We start from the raw sequence: 16,380 nt of genomic DNA, 5'->3' as shown, positions 1-16,380 counted from the left end.
TCTACTCTTACTTCTACCCTAGATAACTCCTACAACAAGCTCATTTCTGAGTTGCTAAGACATTCTTTTCTAAAATGGATTGTTCTGACGACATAAATGTGTTTTTTATAACCCATTACTTATAATATACGCATTACAAATGCCTACACTGTGTACATGCGTGATATACATATATGATATACATATACATCATCATACTGTAGGGACAGAGTTGTTTTCCTACAGACGTCAACCGTCTGTGAGTTTTTTAATAAGTTCCCACCTAGGATTTCATTTCTTCAACTTTACTTGTCGTTTAATTGTTGTTTTTTTTTTTTTTGATAAGGTCGTTTTTTTTAATGTTGGGGTGTAATTATCTTAGCTGTCATCGATATCTTTGCATGAACTTTCTTTTTTTTTTTTTCTCCTTTAATACATGCTTTAACTTAGAGTTGTTTAAATATTTATTTTGGTTTATCAAGCAAAGAAAGTTTTGATAAAAAATAAAAAAAATTAAACATAAGTTTGTAAACTTTTAAAACTTAGAACATGCAGATGAAATAGAGAGGGTTGAGTAAAAAGAGAGAGAGAGAGAAAAAAAAGGATGGCATGTCGGTTGACAATCAGAGGGAAACATTACCTTTTCATTCACATAGACAGAAGACAGACAAGCTGAACATTACATTCAAATGTCGATCTCAGCAAGCTCATTTCTTTAAACGATCTCCATAAAGAATAATAAAAAGGAATAAAGAATATCAAAATAATAATAAAAAACTAAATATGTAAGTAAGAAGAAAGAAAAGAATACAGAGCGAAAAAAAAAAGTTAGAGAAACTTACCGACTCGTAGTTTGTCCATGACTGCCTGACTGGGAAGCAACAGGTACCACAGAGTCCATAGAATTCCCCAAAGCACCCCGGGTAGGGTCGTCTTCCTACCTGTCCTCCCCATCTTTCTCATGTGTTTCTCTCTCACACACACACCAGGTGAGGTAACAACCTCCGGACAGTATCCGCCGACGGTTGAAGTGGTCGGAGAGGGATCCACCCGCTTCTACATCACAAAGAAAAGTTCACTATACCACGTGTCCTTTCATACTCGTGTTTTTTCCCGAGAACCACCACCTGGCTGGAAAAGGCTGCTATCTTGAAGAAAGTTGGACAGGTGCTCAGGTAATGTACGTGTATCCACATCCACAAAACATTCCTCACCTAACACACCGTATCTATCTTTCCAGAAAAAAGTAGACGCCGAAGTAAGGTAAGTCAGATGTGTTTCTCAGACCTGGCTTCACGCCACCAACACCAGCCTCGATCTCGTCAGCAAAGCTTTCACCAAAGCGAGGCCAATCGAACGGGAGGGTCCTTGACTCTGTCCCACCAACGCTCTCCCCAGGAGCAAGGCGCAACGTGGATTTACACGTCAGAGGTCAAAGGTGACTTGAAGCGGACGCCAGCTTGTTCTTGGATTCCTGGCTTTCTCTTTGGCTAGGAACCGTCACCGTTATCTCGCACCTACTACAAGACAGATTATGCCTGGGGTTCTTTCCCCTTGCTCTTTTTCTCCGTCTAGTGTTCCTCCCGTCACTGGCACGTGCGTGTGTGCGTGTGGGTGAGTGCGGGTGTGCGCGAGCGGGGTGGAATGTGCCAGACTGCCGCTCACAAGCTACACGTGCAGGAGGAGTACTCTGAAAGTCAAGCACAGCAACTCTGGTCAACAGCTTTCATTACCTCCCGATTAAGCTGTTTGCACTCTGATGGCGTCCTCTCGTCATCTCTTGCCTTCAGTTGCGAGCCCGTGTCCTTCTTCCGGTCAGAACAATCCAATTTCTGCTCCTTGAACTTGAGGAACTGGTTGGAAACCCAGTGTGCAACTTTTCATCAATCAAGTATTTAGGTGGTTCTAAGAGAATCCCTAGGGCGAGAACAAACCAAAAAGTAGTCAGTACCTTGTCTTCTAACCCTCTTTACTTGATACTCGGGTATCTGGTGATCAACCAACAGCTCCCTTTTGATATTTTTCCTCCGCAAAGCTCGCCTTCTATCTGATCACCACGTCTCTCTCAATCTCTTCTTTGTTGTTTTTTTCTGTAAGCTGGAGTGGCAAGGCAGCAGACGTGTGGTGTGTAGTAGTCTCAGCGCTGGCAGCCAGACTCGAAGAGAGAGAAGGAGGAAGGAATATCGCTGGCAGTGAGTGGAGATGCTCGCTCCTTTACAGCAGCAGGGGGTGTTTCCCTGCCCCGCCGCTGCGGCAACGATGAGCAGGCATATGGCGTACGTGAGATGCCAGACGCCGTGGCTGGAACCACCGCACCACTCCTACCTTTTGTCTTAACCGCCAGCGCGCGTGCGCCCCCCGTGCACGCCACGGACTGACTGACTGACTGTGCGCGCCAGCCGACACGTGGAGATGCAAGCCTGATGCGTGCTGGAGGGTGGAGGTTTGGAGGGTCTGGGGAGTATTATCTCGGAGGGAGGGGGATGGAAGGGTTGAAGGATGGGTGGAGAGCAGAAGGAGGATGAGTTACAAAAACATGCAGGTAGCTAGAGATGGGAGCGTGTGGGATAACAGCTGTTCGCCAGAGGATGAAGGTGTACACCTGTGTTCTTGTTCTTGTTGACTTGGCGAGATTTTTTGCGATTTACAGTTGTTTTGTCATTTTTTTATATTTTTGTCTTCAAATTTTTTTTCTTATTCGTGCTAAAAATCTGTTGCTTTTCTTACTGTTTTTTCAGTGAAGGTTGAATTTTTTTCCGCACCATCTCAATTTTGAGAGACTTCTTTTTACAGCTTTTTCTTTTCCTTTTTTGTTCCTAGTATCAGTCGTTTACTTCTTTTCAAAGACGGTCGTCTTTTTGAAGTTGATTTGTTTCTTTGCACTGACCACGACAGCAGCAACCGGGACTCCGAGATGTCCTCCTCAGGATCGAGTGTTGCAGGTGCCTTGAGTTGTCGCCCTTCGCAGTCCGAGGTTACGGTTCCTGCGAAAGAAAGGCAACTAGGGTTAGCTGGAGACATTTGCACTCAGACATGTGCGGCCAATATCTAGGTTTCTTCTCAGCTTCCAGCAAATAAACAGAGGATTAACGAGCAGGATGCGGGACACACTAGAAACACGCACACCCAAGCCAGAGAGTGAGAAGGAAGGTAAAAGATGGATCAATTAAATAAGAAAGGGCAGATAGACAGAGAAACTGGGGATGGAGACGGAGACATAGAGACTATGTATGCGGGTACAAGGACACCCCTTGCCACAGCTCGTCACACCATTGCTGCTGCAGTGCGCATGCCCAGAGCCCAATCAGTACCGACTACCGTACTGCCGTTGCGGCGTGGTTATCTCCCTCTCCAGAGGACCCTCACCCTCCCATGTCCATGGCAACTCTCTGCTTCTGTTAGCAGGACAACAAATAATACATCGGATACCACTTTATTGCTTAAGTCTCGCCGACCGTTAAATACTTTCCACAAGATGTTGCCGCCTTTCTGATGTACCCTCTACACTTTCACTCCATCTTTTTTGTGATGGACGACTTGTTGCAAGGAATGTTGAATAAGTGTCTGTTTTTTGGGGGGCGATAAACTGAATTATGGCCCTCTTGGGAACCATGATGACTACTATAACTGATTTCGTGCGATGTTCCGCAGACAATTTGATTTTCCATCCTTTTGATTTCTGGTTGGGGTGGTTGTTTTACGACAGTTTGCCTACTCGTCTGGTTGGGTTGGAGGGTGTATCACAAGAAACGGTTTGTCTGCTTCTCTAAGGTATTTACAAAGAACAGTAGAAGAAGAGTAGATGAAATAAAGTATGTCTTGCTTACTCTACCTTTATCGTTAATAAAGAATTGTCATTGTCATTGTCTCACACATAAGCTCACATACACTCATGCATTCTCCCTCACAAGCACACACACACACACACAAATATCATGTAACAACACACTACAATACCTACACATACACGTACATGCACACATCTAAAAATGCACGTTGTTTTTTTTTTTTTTTTTTTTTTTTCTCTTTAGTGTTCAAAATAGAATCACGCACTTGCTGCAAGCTCGTCTTGCGAGACTAATGGCATGCTGCTTAGCTAGGAGGCACCACGGGAGGAGGCAGAGTTCCACCGCCTGTCCCTCCCACCCCGAACTTTATTTTCCCCCTTCCTCCTTCCGTGTCCGGAGGGGGCATCCACCGGAACAGATCTGCTGGTGTTTAGGAGTCTGTTCTACCTCAAAGTCCTCCCTGGCTGATACCAAGCACTTGCATAAAGCAAAGCGTGATGTCTTGCGTGGGATGTGCCCGTGCTAGCTCAGCTGTTAACACGCATGCGCAGTGAGTGGGAGTCCATTTCCGGGACGTAGACTGACGAGTATGTAACTTGACGGACGAGGGGAAAATACAGAATGATACAAAAAGGGTTTGGGGTTAGAGAAGACGATAAATGTAATAGGTAATACATTAACACAGAATTGGATGGTGCCAGACAAATCACAAAAAGAAAAAGACACGGAAAGGGGTTGGGGGAGAGACTCACAGAGATAGTCAATAGATAGATAGGTATATTGAGTGGTGTAGGAATTAAGGAGTAAATCTTCAAGTTAGATACACCGGTGTATTTTCTTTCACGGACTTACCTAACCTAACACAAGAATCGAACCACAGCCTTCTGTGTCGTCTACTGTTTCCTCTCAAGCTGGTCAAGTGAGTGCAGTCAACGGGTGTCCATATCTTGGGGGGGTCACAAACTTTGATTTCAATCTTTAGAGTCAAGACCGTTGAAGTCTTGCCAGTCAGTTATTCGAGATCGGTTTTCTCATCTTGTGTATCGAGCCTTTCCCAGGAAGACTATTACTGTAGCAGTTCTTTTTTCCCCATGACTGATCAATGAAATCCCTTAAGTACATGCGTGCTAACGATTTGTGACCTCTGCTATGCTGACCTTTGACTTCTTTCGATTCTACGACATTCAGGCAAACATCTGTGATGAAGATGCCAGATGGCCGAGCGAAATGAGCTCAGAATGGAGTGTTCAATCCTGCTGCATCTCACTAGTGGCACTGGCTGTGGGTAGATTTAAAAATTTACCTGTAGTTTGCCAGGTAAAGTCTGAGAAGCAAGGTGAGGCAATTATGTCCATGACAGGTCAATAAAGGAATGAGTGATCTGGTGCAGCTTTTGACTGATCCATTGACATCAGAGAACTGGCTCTGAGCTAAATATATTGGCTTTTTGTGGCCACGTGGTGTCTCTGTTTACCTGAAACCTAATCTTTAGCATTCAGACCTACCCCTGTCTTTGGTTAAAAGAAAATGATGCTAGTTTAAAGATTATTTTGTTCCATCTTACAGTTTGTTTGTTTGTTGTTTGTTTGTTTGTTTTGTTGTTTGTTTTGTTTTTTGTTGTTTTTTTTTTGTTTTTTTTTGTTTTGTTTCTTGTTTAGTGTTTTCTTTTGTTTTTTTAGTCCAAAAAATATTCTCGATCGCAAATTTTGCAAATTTTGACAAAGATGACGTGGCATAACCATAAGTATTTGATACTGAAAAGAAATGTAAGTAAGATAAAGAGAACTGTTGCTGTTCATGCATGAATCATGTCCATCCGCACAAACAACTCGTTGTCCAAGTCAGGTAAGTCTTAGACTGGACATTTGCTACCTGCTAGAGGGTGCTCTGGTTGAATGTTTATCAGTATCAAGTGGCAAGCTCCCTTCTGTCTCTATTTCCGAATGCTTAATTAACTAAAATCCCCGTTATCCAGCTATTACCAGTTAATTCATACTTCGATCAAAGGCCAAATCCTGATGAAGCCGGCAGCAAGAGTTCATGTTGCGCATGTCCCACAAATAAATGAACAAGAACGAGTTAATATTTGCTGTGATCCAACCCGACAAAGGTGTCTTCAAGTTACTGGACCAGCCAGCCATGAGTCAACTGTCGTCTCATTAGCCCACATCCGCACTCCGTGCTCTAGCGCTGTGCATCCTGGGATGCAGTTGTGCGTCACCCACTTATCGAGACATCAAACGTGCGCCAGCCGGTGCCGGCTACCTGAGCACAGGTGTGTAAAAAGCCCAAGGATGACTGGTTAGTAACGGCCCGTGACACTTGCAGCATTCATGTCCTGCTGAGCTGTCAGTCATCTGCTTTTCAGTCTACAACTCTTCTAGCTGCTCTAGCACGGTGACAATCCGTTAGCATCCTGCAAACTTCTACCCGATAAGTTACCTCAATGAAAACGCGCCCAGAACCTCTGGGGTCATATTCATGAAGCTAGGGAAGTCGTTTTCACGGGGCAAAACTCTGTAAATCAAGGACGACGTGTTGTGTCCGTAGTAATAAAAAAAAGTCCAGACTCCGCAAATCCTTTGGACCCTAGTTATAAAGATGTGGAAAAGGTTCCCTAGGGTAAAGTAACCTAAACGGATACCCGAGGGATCTGACAGTGAGTCGTATGAGATAAAACTGATTTTCCTAATAGTCCCTTCGCAAAGACATACCCTTATGAGTATGGTATTGGAGAATCGCTGCATCAAGAAAGGAGGTAAAGATAAAAGCAGTGGTTGATGGTGATAAGCTTGATGACTACTGGGGTCAGTGAACGAATGAGGGTTCACCGTGTCTAGAGTATATGGAAGGCGGAGTCCAGTCTTTTCTTTCTGTACAGCTAGTGAGGTAGAATTGCTCTTCAGATACAGGCCCTTGCGAGTCTCGAACCGGCATCCTTTTGTGCTACAGTCAAGCATACAAAGAATATAAACAAGAAACATCCGGGGCTCGCAGCTCAAGGTGCACGGGCGACCAGCCAGCTCTGGCGGTGCCAAAGATCCTTCACGCTTGAGTGATGTCACGATGCCAGCCATCCCTCACCACACTTACTGCGCACGCACACAACACTTGACGTCACGTAACGTTCTGGCTTGGAACGGACGAGTGACGTACTTGTCCAAATTCTGTCTTCTGCGCATGCGCAATAGCCGCTTTATCGAAAAGTCGATCAAACAGCTGGTGTTTCTAGAACATTTTTACTGTCTTTTTTTATTTTTAAAAGAAGAAGTGTGTTTTCCTCTCGAATTTAGTCATCTACTTAATTATAATCGCCCTCGCCTCAAATAAGCAGTTATTAGAAATTTTTTTTTTATTAGAACTGTTTAGAACCTGCGCTGTAAATGTCTCGTTATAAATAAAAGTCTTTCCGCAGTTATAGTCATGGTGCAAGGTGAGAACAAGACAGGTATAAAAATAGAGGAATCCAGAAAAAAAGCGAGAACCATAAAAAAAGATGTCAGGCAAGAAATGCACTCCATCTGACGATGCAAAGCGTGAGAAGAAGACCGCATATACGTTCTCACACACACACACACACGCACATACACATGCACGCCCACGTATAAATGTCACTAGCTACTCACAAAGCACAGGTGGGTGGCAGCGTTTCATGGCCTCAGAGAAAACACACGTCTGCCCCCCTCGGCACGCGCCAGAAAGTGGGTAGGTGAGGGCGGAGGAGGGGAAGAGACGCTGGGTGCGTGTACGCGGGTACCTCGCTCCTCCCGCGCTGGTGGTCTAGAACTTCAACGTCACTCGCACCGCAGTCCCCCCTACAGACTGCCACCCTGGGTGCATGGAGAGAACAACCTGTGCACAATACTCTCTCAGACGAGCCCAGGTCTACAGTCGTTCGTGATGTCTTTATATAAATGAATGGGTGTAGGTTAGTGATCGAAGACTCATTGAACTCTGTTCATTGGCTATTGCTGAAGATGACCTTTAACCTACAGGTCCTAAATAATTTTAACAAATGATACACAAAAGTAGAACAATATTTTCCACAATATGCACTTTCCCTTGTTTACTTGCCACAAGTGTTCTAGCGTAGGACTCCAAGGAAAACAAACTTGCTGCGATACTCAGAGTTAGAGTCAAAGGTTCGCATCCTGAGCTGACATGTGATGAATGGAAGAAGTCGGCTAATCACTGACTGAGATTTACTGTGTGTTCTGTTTCCTGGTTTCGACTCCCGGCACAGTCCCAACCTGTCGGAATGTCTTGCATGGAACGAGGTGTAAGGTCCATACCTTGTCTTACTGATCACACACATCAACACTGTTCTTGTCCCTGCACAATCTTTCGTTCCAATGCACAGAACCCTTTAGGGAAGAAAAAACAAACAAACGTATGCACACATCTGTGACACTGTGTCTGACGACCGTACTGACAGCCACCGAATGTACAACGAAGGTACAGGTTAGGGGTGGAGGAGGAGGAGGAGCGGGATCCCCAGGGTTCCCCTCAGTCCAGCTGCTCTCGCGTTAATGATCGCGACAATAACAGCGACAGAGCGGAACTCGACTGCGCGACTACACGCACTACTGCCAGCTACCACCACACACCGAGGGCAGGTGTAAACAGAGCTGTCACGTGACCCTGGGGCAGGGTGCTCGGTGAGTGGCTACAACGCCCAAACGTCAGATCGAAGTGTTGAAAGCCGCTGCCGGCGTGTCAGCTGTGTGGCGATCGCTTGAAATCGAAGTCTTAGCCTGAGGATCGAGTAGAAGTCGCTGAACTTAGAGCTACACAAGATGTGTTCATGTGGTGTTTGATGACATGAGAGGAAAGATTCTTAACCAGTCGTGTTTGTTTTTGTTTGTTTGTTTTGTTTTGGGTTTTTTTGTTTGTTTTGTTTTTTGTTTTTGTTTTTTTGTTTCATAATAATTATTTATTGGTTTTGAAAGGTTTTTATAGCAGGTGATTATAGAGTCCGTTATCTTGTTTGTGTACCTAACAATTTCTGTTTTTATTTGTCTGTCTGCCTTCTATCTTCAATTCCCTCGTCTTCTCTCTCACACAACAACACACACAACAGTTCACCTGTAATTATGTCAATATTATAAGATTTGTTTTGTAGAACCAGGAAGTTTGAGGAGAGAAAACATTTTTCCAGGCTTTAAAGCAGAGACTTGCAGATTGTAGAAAGTAAAATTGGAATGAAGACATACATCATTAATTAATAAGTATTCATGTTAGTTATATTTAATCATTCTATCCGGATATTTCGAATTAAAGCTAGATGAGAATCTGAAATTACTGGTTACATTTGGAACTGCTATTTTCTGTCTTTCCTTGTTTTTGATGCAAATAGTGAAAGTACATGCAGAAAATTGTTTCGTTATTACGCAGTTAAAGAGAAAAAAAGTCTAATAGGAGGAAATACTCTTTTCTTGCTTCAGCTTCAGTGATTCAGTGTTCGTACCTGTATGGCTTCTCACGCGATGTGCAATTTTATTTATCTATTTAAAGGAATGAAGGAAACCTTTCTCTTTTTCTGCGAGTGCAGGAATGTATGCGAGTATACATGTGTGTGTGTGTATGTGTGTATATATGTATATGTGTGTGCATGTGTGTTTGGATTTGCTATCTGTTACACTCCAACGTTTATAGGCTTTTGTGGATTTTTGGTTCCGTGTTATCTGCTACTTTATTTTCCCCTTTCTCTAAAGACAAATAACAAACATGCTAATTTAATTATCGATGTGCACTAGCTATAGAAGACAAAATACAAATCAGGGAAATTCAATTATTGTTGAGTACTTGTTGTGAACATTTTTATGCAAGTTCTGTCTCTCAACCTGCACAGACCGAGTGCTCGCGGGCTGGATAAACAGTGTTACAGGTTTTGTAGCAAAGCCAACAAATCTCACTCTCGCAAATTCTAGATTCTATAAAAAATAAACAAACAAGAAACAGCTGACGACCTGTGCATGCTCTCTCCCTTTTCCTGCCGCACTCCAGCCACTTCCCCCTCTCACTATCATCAACATCCCCCGACATCACTTTCCTCCCTTGTGTAATGGCATGCATGTGTTGGGGAACAGTTGCAGATATGCCGTGAGCCTCACGATAAAATGACAGCTCAAGTCACTGAGAATCACTTGGCAGTTGACTGTAGGAGGGAGGAGGAGGAGGAGGAGGAGGTGGGACAAGTGGACTTTTCAGTTTCGGCGCCAGACAACATCGGAAGGACCAGTCATCTGCACACGGCGGTGATTATCGAGGACTTCAATCAACGGATGTGATCTGTGGTTTGGTGATCACATGTCTCTTGTCCTTCACACGAACAGCTGCTTGCTTGCTAGGTATGTGTGTGTGTCGGTGACATCATGGACTGGATGCATTCATCACGCAACAGCTGTTTGTCCCACTGTACCACCCACATCCTGGTCCCTGGCAACGGAAGGTCTTCATTTCTTCAGCTCGCAGCGCGCCGACTGCAAGCCACTTAAACCGTTTTCATTGCACAATTCCTCTCTCCATACCTTCTGTCTTATTTGTACAACAATTCAGTACACGAGGGGTTATAAGTTCACTACAACGGAGAGGCTAATAGTTCAAACCTCGGCTTTGTATGAAGTAAGGCGCGTGCTTTATAAACGCACACACCCACTCACACATAAAAAAATCGGATTGTGCAAAGGCCACGTTGATATCAAATTCTTTCAGTCTTGATTTTGCACTGTTTTCACATCGATCGCCAAGAAGTAAAGCTATTCCCATTTTCTTGTAGACTAATTAACAGTGTAACAGTCCAATAAATTAAAAAAAGTTTACACTAAATTTCCTTATTTCTTTTATTTCTTCTTCATTTTTTCCCACAGGAATGCACACAAGAACACAAGTTTACTTGTAACAAGCCAAGGTAATGTAAAAAAAAAAACACGCATTTATTTATTTTGTTTACTCTTCTTTCGCTTTGGCTGAAAAGCTAAGAGGACAGCTGGTCCGTGGAACAGAAGACGTGTTTATACTCATTCTTCTCCCTCGTAATGTCTCTCAAGCAGAGAAGTCGAGTTCTGCTGCAAGGTTAGCACAACAGCCACAACCTAGCACTCACTCATCCATGAGCCCAGCCTACAGCAATGTTTACCTTTCGCTCCGCTAGAGGGCAGGTCAGTGACAAGTTTGTATTTGACTTCATAACAGTCTCGGTCACGTGACGCCCACGGCCGACCTCGCTCACGACACGTTAGAATACGGTTGTCATAGTTTCCACGGCCATTTTGAGATTTAAAAAATATATGTGAAAAAAAAAGGCATGGATGTTGGGTAAAGCTCAATTTGGGGATTTTGTGGCTGTGAGTTTTGCCCGTGGCTACGGTCAGAATTTGTTGTTGTTTGAAGTGTGGCTGCCTGCAATATGATCGCTGTCAGCAGTGTGTAAATATTCTCCTGTATTCCTGTCTTCTTCATGTCGGAAGCCATCATTCATTTGCATGCTATTCTCCCCTACCTCTTCTCCCTCACAGCCAATAAGAATGTCTGACTCATCTTACGTCATTGGCGACTGCCGTAGTTTTTTTCGTTTATGAATTTGCGCGTCCACGGACAAACATGAAGTTCGACTTTTTTTTTTTTTTTTATCTGTGTAGTGTTGTTTGTAGATGTGTCTGTGTAGAATAAAAAGAAAGGCTTTTACTCTTTAAGAACATAGTATTTTGTGTTGAGCTCAACTCTGTCAATATGTCCGGAGACAACATCTTTCTCACCCACTACTGCTTTAAGCAAACAAATTTTTACTGTTGACAATAACAGCTGAAAACAAGGACTTTCAGTTCGATAAACAGATTCATTTTTTTCCTTTCCATGGCGGGGACACACAGCAGTGTCTATCATTACGTCCCTTTTATGTAGGAAATATAAAGGAATTGATTTGTAAAATGAGTGAAAGTTGATAACAACACACGGTAACAAAATATATGACGGCCGTCCACACGTGTTGTCTGACAATGATCTAAACCTAGTTGGAAGCCGTTGATAAAGTGCTTGTAGTGTAGAGGGCGCTGCTGTTACTTAACCGCCTACTCACTTTACGTGACGATCACCCTCGTCCAACGTTCATAGAAATGCCGCAGGTGACCTCCACGTAAAGCGGAAATCGCGAGACCTGAACACAGCCCGTCAAGCGGGCCACTTGCGAAACACGAGAGCTTTGATACCTGGGACTAACCGCCAGGTGTGTGTCCAGTCGACCAGAAACATCGAGTCACAAATCCAGGACATAAAGCTCCAGCAAGACCGAGACCAGAGGAGAAACAAGTCAAGGATCAAGAGACCGAAGAGAATTAGTGAAGGAAGTACAGCCGACGTCAGATTAGTGTCTGATGCGCATGTCCACAATCGTTCGTTTACAACTTCCGGCACACGTCAAGGGGTAAGGGAGAAAATCAATGTCACGTGACACAATGGAGCGGAGGTGGTTGTCAAGTGCTGACGTAGTATGACGTTAACGTGATGGCGCGTCAGCCGGTCTCCTGCGCGATATACGGATACGTCACGTTAGCGGGAGGTTGTGCGCTGACAGGCCGTCAACGGGTGGCGAGAGAGAACAATCCTGACAAGAAAGGGAGATAAAAATTTGCGAAATAAAACATAAACTAGGGATAAAACAGTGTCGAGGGCAACAAAACATTTTCTCTTCCGATGGGAAGCAAGCAGATGGCAGATCTTTTGTGTAAAATAAAAACTAAACCGTTTCACTCAAAATAATAATGACGGCAGCTTTCGAGATGTCCACAAAGTTTCCTCAACAACTAAAAGTGAATATAGAGAGTCAGGTGCACACTGAGATGAACTCAGGTCATGTGACTGAATAAGACTGCTGTAGACTGCAGGTGGTGTCACCTTTAGTCTCTAATGAGGGAAAGTTTTGCACCCACCATATAAATGTTCTCTCTCATCCTCTCTCCAACCGCTGGGCCTCAAGGCTGAAGATGGTGACATCACCCGGAGATATCTATGTTGCTATGTCTCAAACATTTAATATCAATGACTAACAATTTCTTGTATCTCTCGCTTGAATCTTTTATTATCTGTAGACGGGAACATCCTGTAGCTACTACTTGTTATTATCTACAACCATGAGCTGGCATTTCGTAAGTCAAAACATTTGATATACAGCGCCACCACACGGACACGTTGAACAAACTAAAACATTCTCAAATGAATGAGACGAGATGAAAGCAGCTACTTTAAACAGGGACCACCCGGACAAAAAGAGCTTTTTCCCGCAGTCTGAAGTCGGACATGAAGAAGTTTGTAGGGCAGACGATGCCTCGCTCTGTAACCATACGTTCATATTGATCATGCCTCCAACATGGCGCTGAATCATCGTGCTCCACTTCCTTCAAGCGTTTATCGTCTCCGCACAAAAGAGCTCTCAGACTGGGCAGCATCACGCGGTAACCCTAGTATCAGACAAGTGCTTTTTCAAGAATTGCAGAAATTAGCTCCTCGACAAAGGGTCCACAACTTTGTCAAAAGAACGGTGAGACACTTGACAAACTGTGTTTCGTGCTCTCTTCCTGGCAACCATTCTGTCTTTCTTGCATTCGTTTGTATGTTGGGAATTAGTTAAAACATTTTGGTCTCTTAGATGTCTTTAACTTTGTGAGGAGCTTGCTTTTGTTTGATGGCCGCACATTTTCTTCGCATGCGCGTGCTGTATGATCTCTGGAGTTGCAAGACACTACCCCGGGTGGCAGGTCAAAAAATATTATAATATGCCAAGATTTACTAATTTGCCTACTAACACTGTCGGTTTCTTCTGCAAAAAATGGGAAAAAAAACCCCACACAGGTGTTTGTGTAGCACGGGAACAACTGCCGTTTGGCTTCTTCTGTGATGAAGCTTCTTCGGCCGAGGCTCATCGAGTTTTAAATAAATTCACGTTAGAAGGAAGACCCTGATACCGTGGATGCCAGCTCCTACTCGCCCGAAAGGTAATAAAGACTTTATTTTTCCTCTGCCAGCCGAGATTGCCAACACCCGATTGTCCTTTCGGTGGAAGTAGAAGCAGCGGGACCCCTGCCACTGTTGGTCGGAGGGTAAGTCCATAATCAGAACCAGATCCCAGCCTCCTGTGTTTGCACGACCGCGCCGGAAGGCAGCCCTGCCCTCAGCACGTGCAGTACCTGAGCAGCACAGCAAGTGTGCATCCACCTCCACCTTCCTCCTGACTTGCCATACACGCAGTGATGCTTGGGTAGCGGAGTGTGGTTTGTTGCTTGTGTGTTGAGAAGCTTTTACCACGAACTAATATCCATGGACTGCTGGCAGACGACTTTTTCAAGTTAACTACTAAAACGAGGCAGTAGACTACAAAGCTTCCGGTTTATTCACATTCTTTCTTTTCCTTTCTTTTTTTCTTTCTCTCATACACACGTACACAAACGATCTTACTTGTGAGAGATGACAATACTAAATCTTGCTAAAGGATGAAAGAAAGAGTACGGATGTGTGAGAAGCGTGTAGGAGCTTGAGCGGGTGCGTTGCGGGTGGAGAGGCGCGAGTAAATCTTACAAGCCATCAAAGGGAGGCGGGGCTGGGGTGAACTCGCTGGCCTGGCCCCTGCTCGCCGCTGCATGAAATTAAATTACTCCGGTCTCATTCTTGCATCTCTCAGCCCTTGTGACCGGCTGCTTTCATTGGCGAGATGGTCTGCTACCAGGACCGTGGTGAACGGGTTTGGCTACTTTCTATCCATCTTTTTTTATTCGACACTATCTCCCCGTATGGTTAAGTGCACTGGACTGAGTGGACTTGCTGGACTGACTGAACTTACATGACTGAGATGACTGTGTGATAAACTGAACTGCCTTGAGTGAATCCACTGACCGTGAAGACAAGGGGACTGGCAATATCAATTGGAGGAAGTGATTATCTTACTCGAGGTCAGTTTTGTTTTTCATTGACTTGGGTGACTGGTCTGCTACACACATGCAAGCTAATTAATCAGCCTTGATTGTGGCCATTTTGCTTGTTCATTATGCCCCAAAATAAAAGCCATAATCCTAAATCAAAGTCTAGTCTGAACCTGAACCCAAACCCTAACCCTACACCAAACCCCAAAAGTATCTTATTCATAGAAATCGAGTTAACACATTAAACTCACACGTACCAAAAAGCAAAGAAAAAAAGTAAAACAAACCTCGTACTAAAACAAATAAAAGAAGAACCAGATGCCAACCTACAAGTTTTTTTTTCAATGTACATATCAGAAAAACATTTTTAAAAAAACAGTAAGCGCTTAATCTGTAAAAATCATCTGGCGACTGGGATGGGCTGTCGACTAGACTAGAACTCATTAATTTACAGAAAAAAAACATTTCTAGGTGACAAATAAGCAAAGCTTTAACTGACCCTATAAATCTCTATATAAGGGACTTACCAGAATAGAACAGGAAGTGTACTTTGAAATTGTAAAACTCTTTTTTTCACCTTCTTCAGTTTCAAATTGATTAAGACAAAGTAGAAATGTCTCCTTCTCTCCTACTTTCATCTATTAGCATTTAAACCTTTATTCTCTTGCCTCAGATTTTGCTCAGGCATTGACATCCTTCAGCTTATACTTTTATTCTGCAGGTATTAATATTTTTTAACTAATTTATCTTTGTTTGCAGTTTTTAACAGAATAAATATCCAACTACTCTTGGCGAGTGTCGGTAAGAATGATTTCCCTTTGGAAACAAGGTGACATTTGTGTTGCAGATGTTTCCGTCAGCTGTTTGGTTTATCGATGTTTATCGCATGTAACAGTTGTGAAGTCTCAGATATAGCTAGATATCGTCCTAAGGAATTTTTTTCACTCATTTTCCACTCAATCTCGAGATCTTCATCGATGTTCTAGCGCACGAAGAAAGGGAGATAAAGAACTCTACACGATATTGCTTTCTTGTTTAGTAAATGGTCAAGAAAAGCCATTGGACAGTTACGATGCTATCTTAGTTTTTTATATTTTAATTTGATGCTTTTGGGTTGAGATTTAGCGGGGAGATAAGACGAGATTGAATAACGGAGGTTCCAAGTTATAATTAATGTTTTAAATGTTTGGAAATTTGAGGATGATCTTGTTACTGTCTTAATGAACAGGAAAATGCTATCACAATATTCTTAATGTTTGTTGTAGGACACGAAAGGTGGCAATTAAAAATGTGAGTAAAAAAAGAAGCTTTTTTGAAAAGAAGGAAGAGGAAGGTTAGTAGAAGGAACAAAAGAAGATGGGGAAGATGAGAAAGGAAAAACAAAACAAACAAAAACTATGGAGCAGAAAGAGAAGATTAAGCCTATAAAGAATAAGAAACAACCAAAAAATCCCCGAAAGACTACAAAGAAAAATAAAAATGAAATAGAATAATGTAAAACTTCTGTTATCGGAATAAGCAAGCTCCTGACGGTCTGTTATTAAATTACTACTTCCCTTTTCTCTCGCCTGATTTCACAAAGATGCGAGCGCTCCCCGAAGCCAGTACCCGGGTACTGTCTCTAAAACACTGATTGGCTGCACCGGCCAAACACTAAAAATAGAAGCCAGCATCATTCGTGCGTACACCATTCATCTTTTCCG

General features: G+C 43.3%; 1 protein-coding gene across 1 annotated transcript in view; it reads right to left on the bottom strand.

Moving 5' to 3' along the window:
* Positions 1–16,380, bottom strand: part of LOC112566248 (glutamate receptor ionotropic, kainate 2-like) — a 100,432-nt gene that overhangs the window by 44,430 nt on the left and 39,622 nt on the right. The window contains 1 exon segment of the mRNA XM_025242299.1: positions 822–2,963. Coding sequence (XP_025098084.1) covers positions 822–942 — 121 coding nt within the window. The 5' untranslated portion in view covers positions 943–2,963.

This window comes from Pomacea canaliculata, linkage group LG6 (genome assembly GCF_003073045.1).
Source record: "Pomacea canaliculata isolate SZHN2017 linkage group LG6, ASM307304v1, whole genome shotgun sequence".
NCBI classification, from domain to species: Eukaryota; Metazoa; Mollusca; class Gastropoda; order Architaenioglossa; family Ampullariidae; genus Pomacea; species Pomacea canaliculata.
Note: the sequence above shows the minus strand (reverse complement) of the source record. Positions and strands in the feature narration are given on the sequence as shown.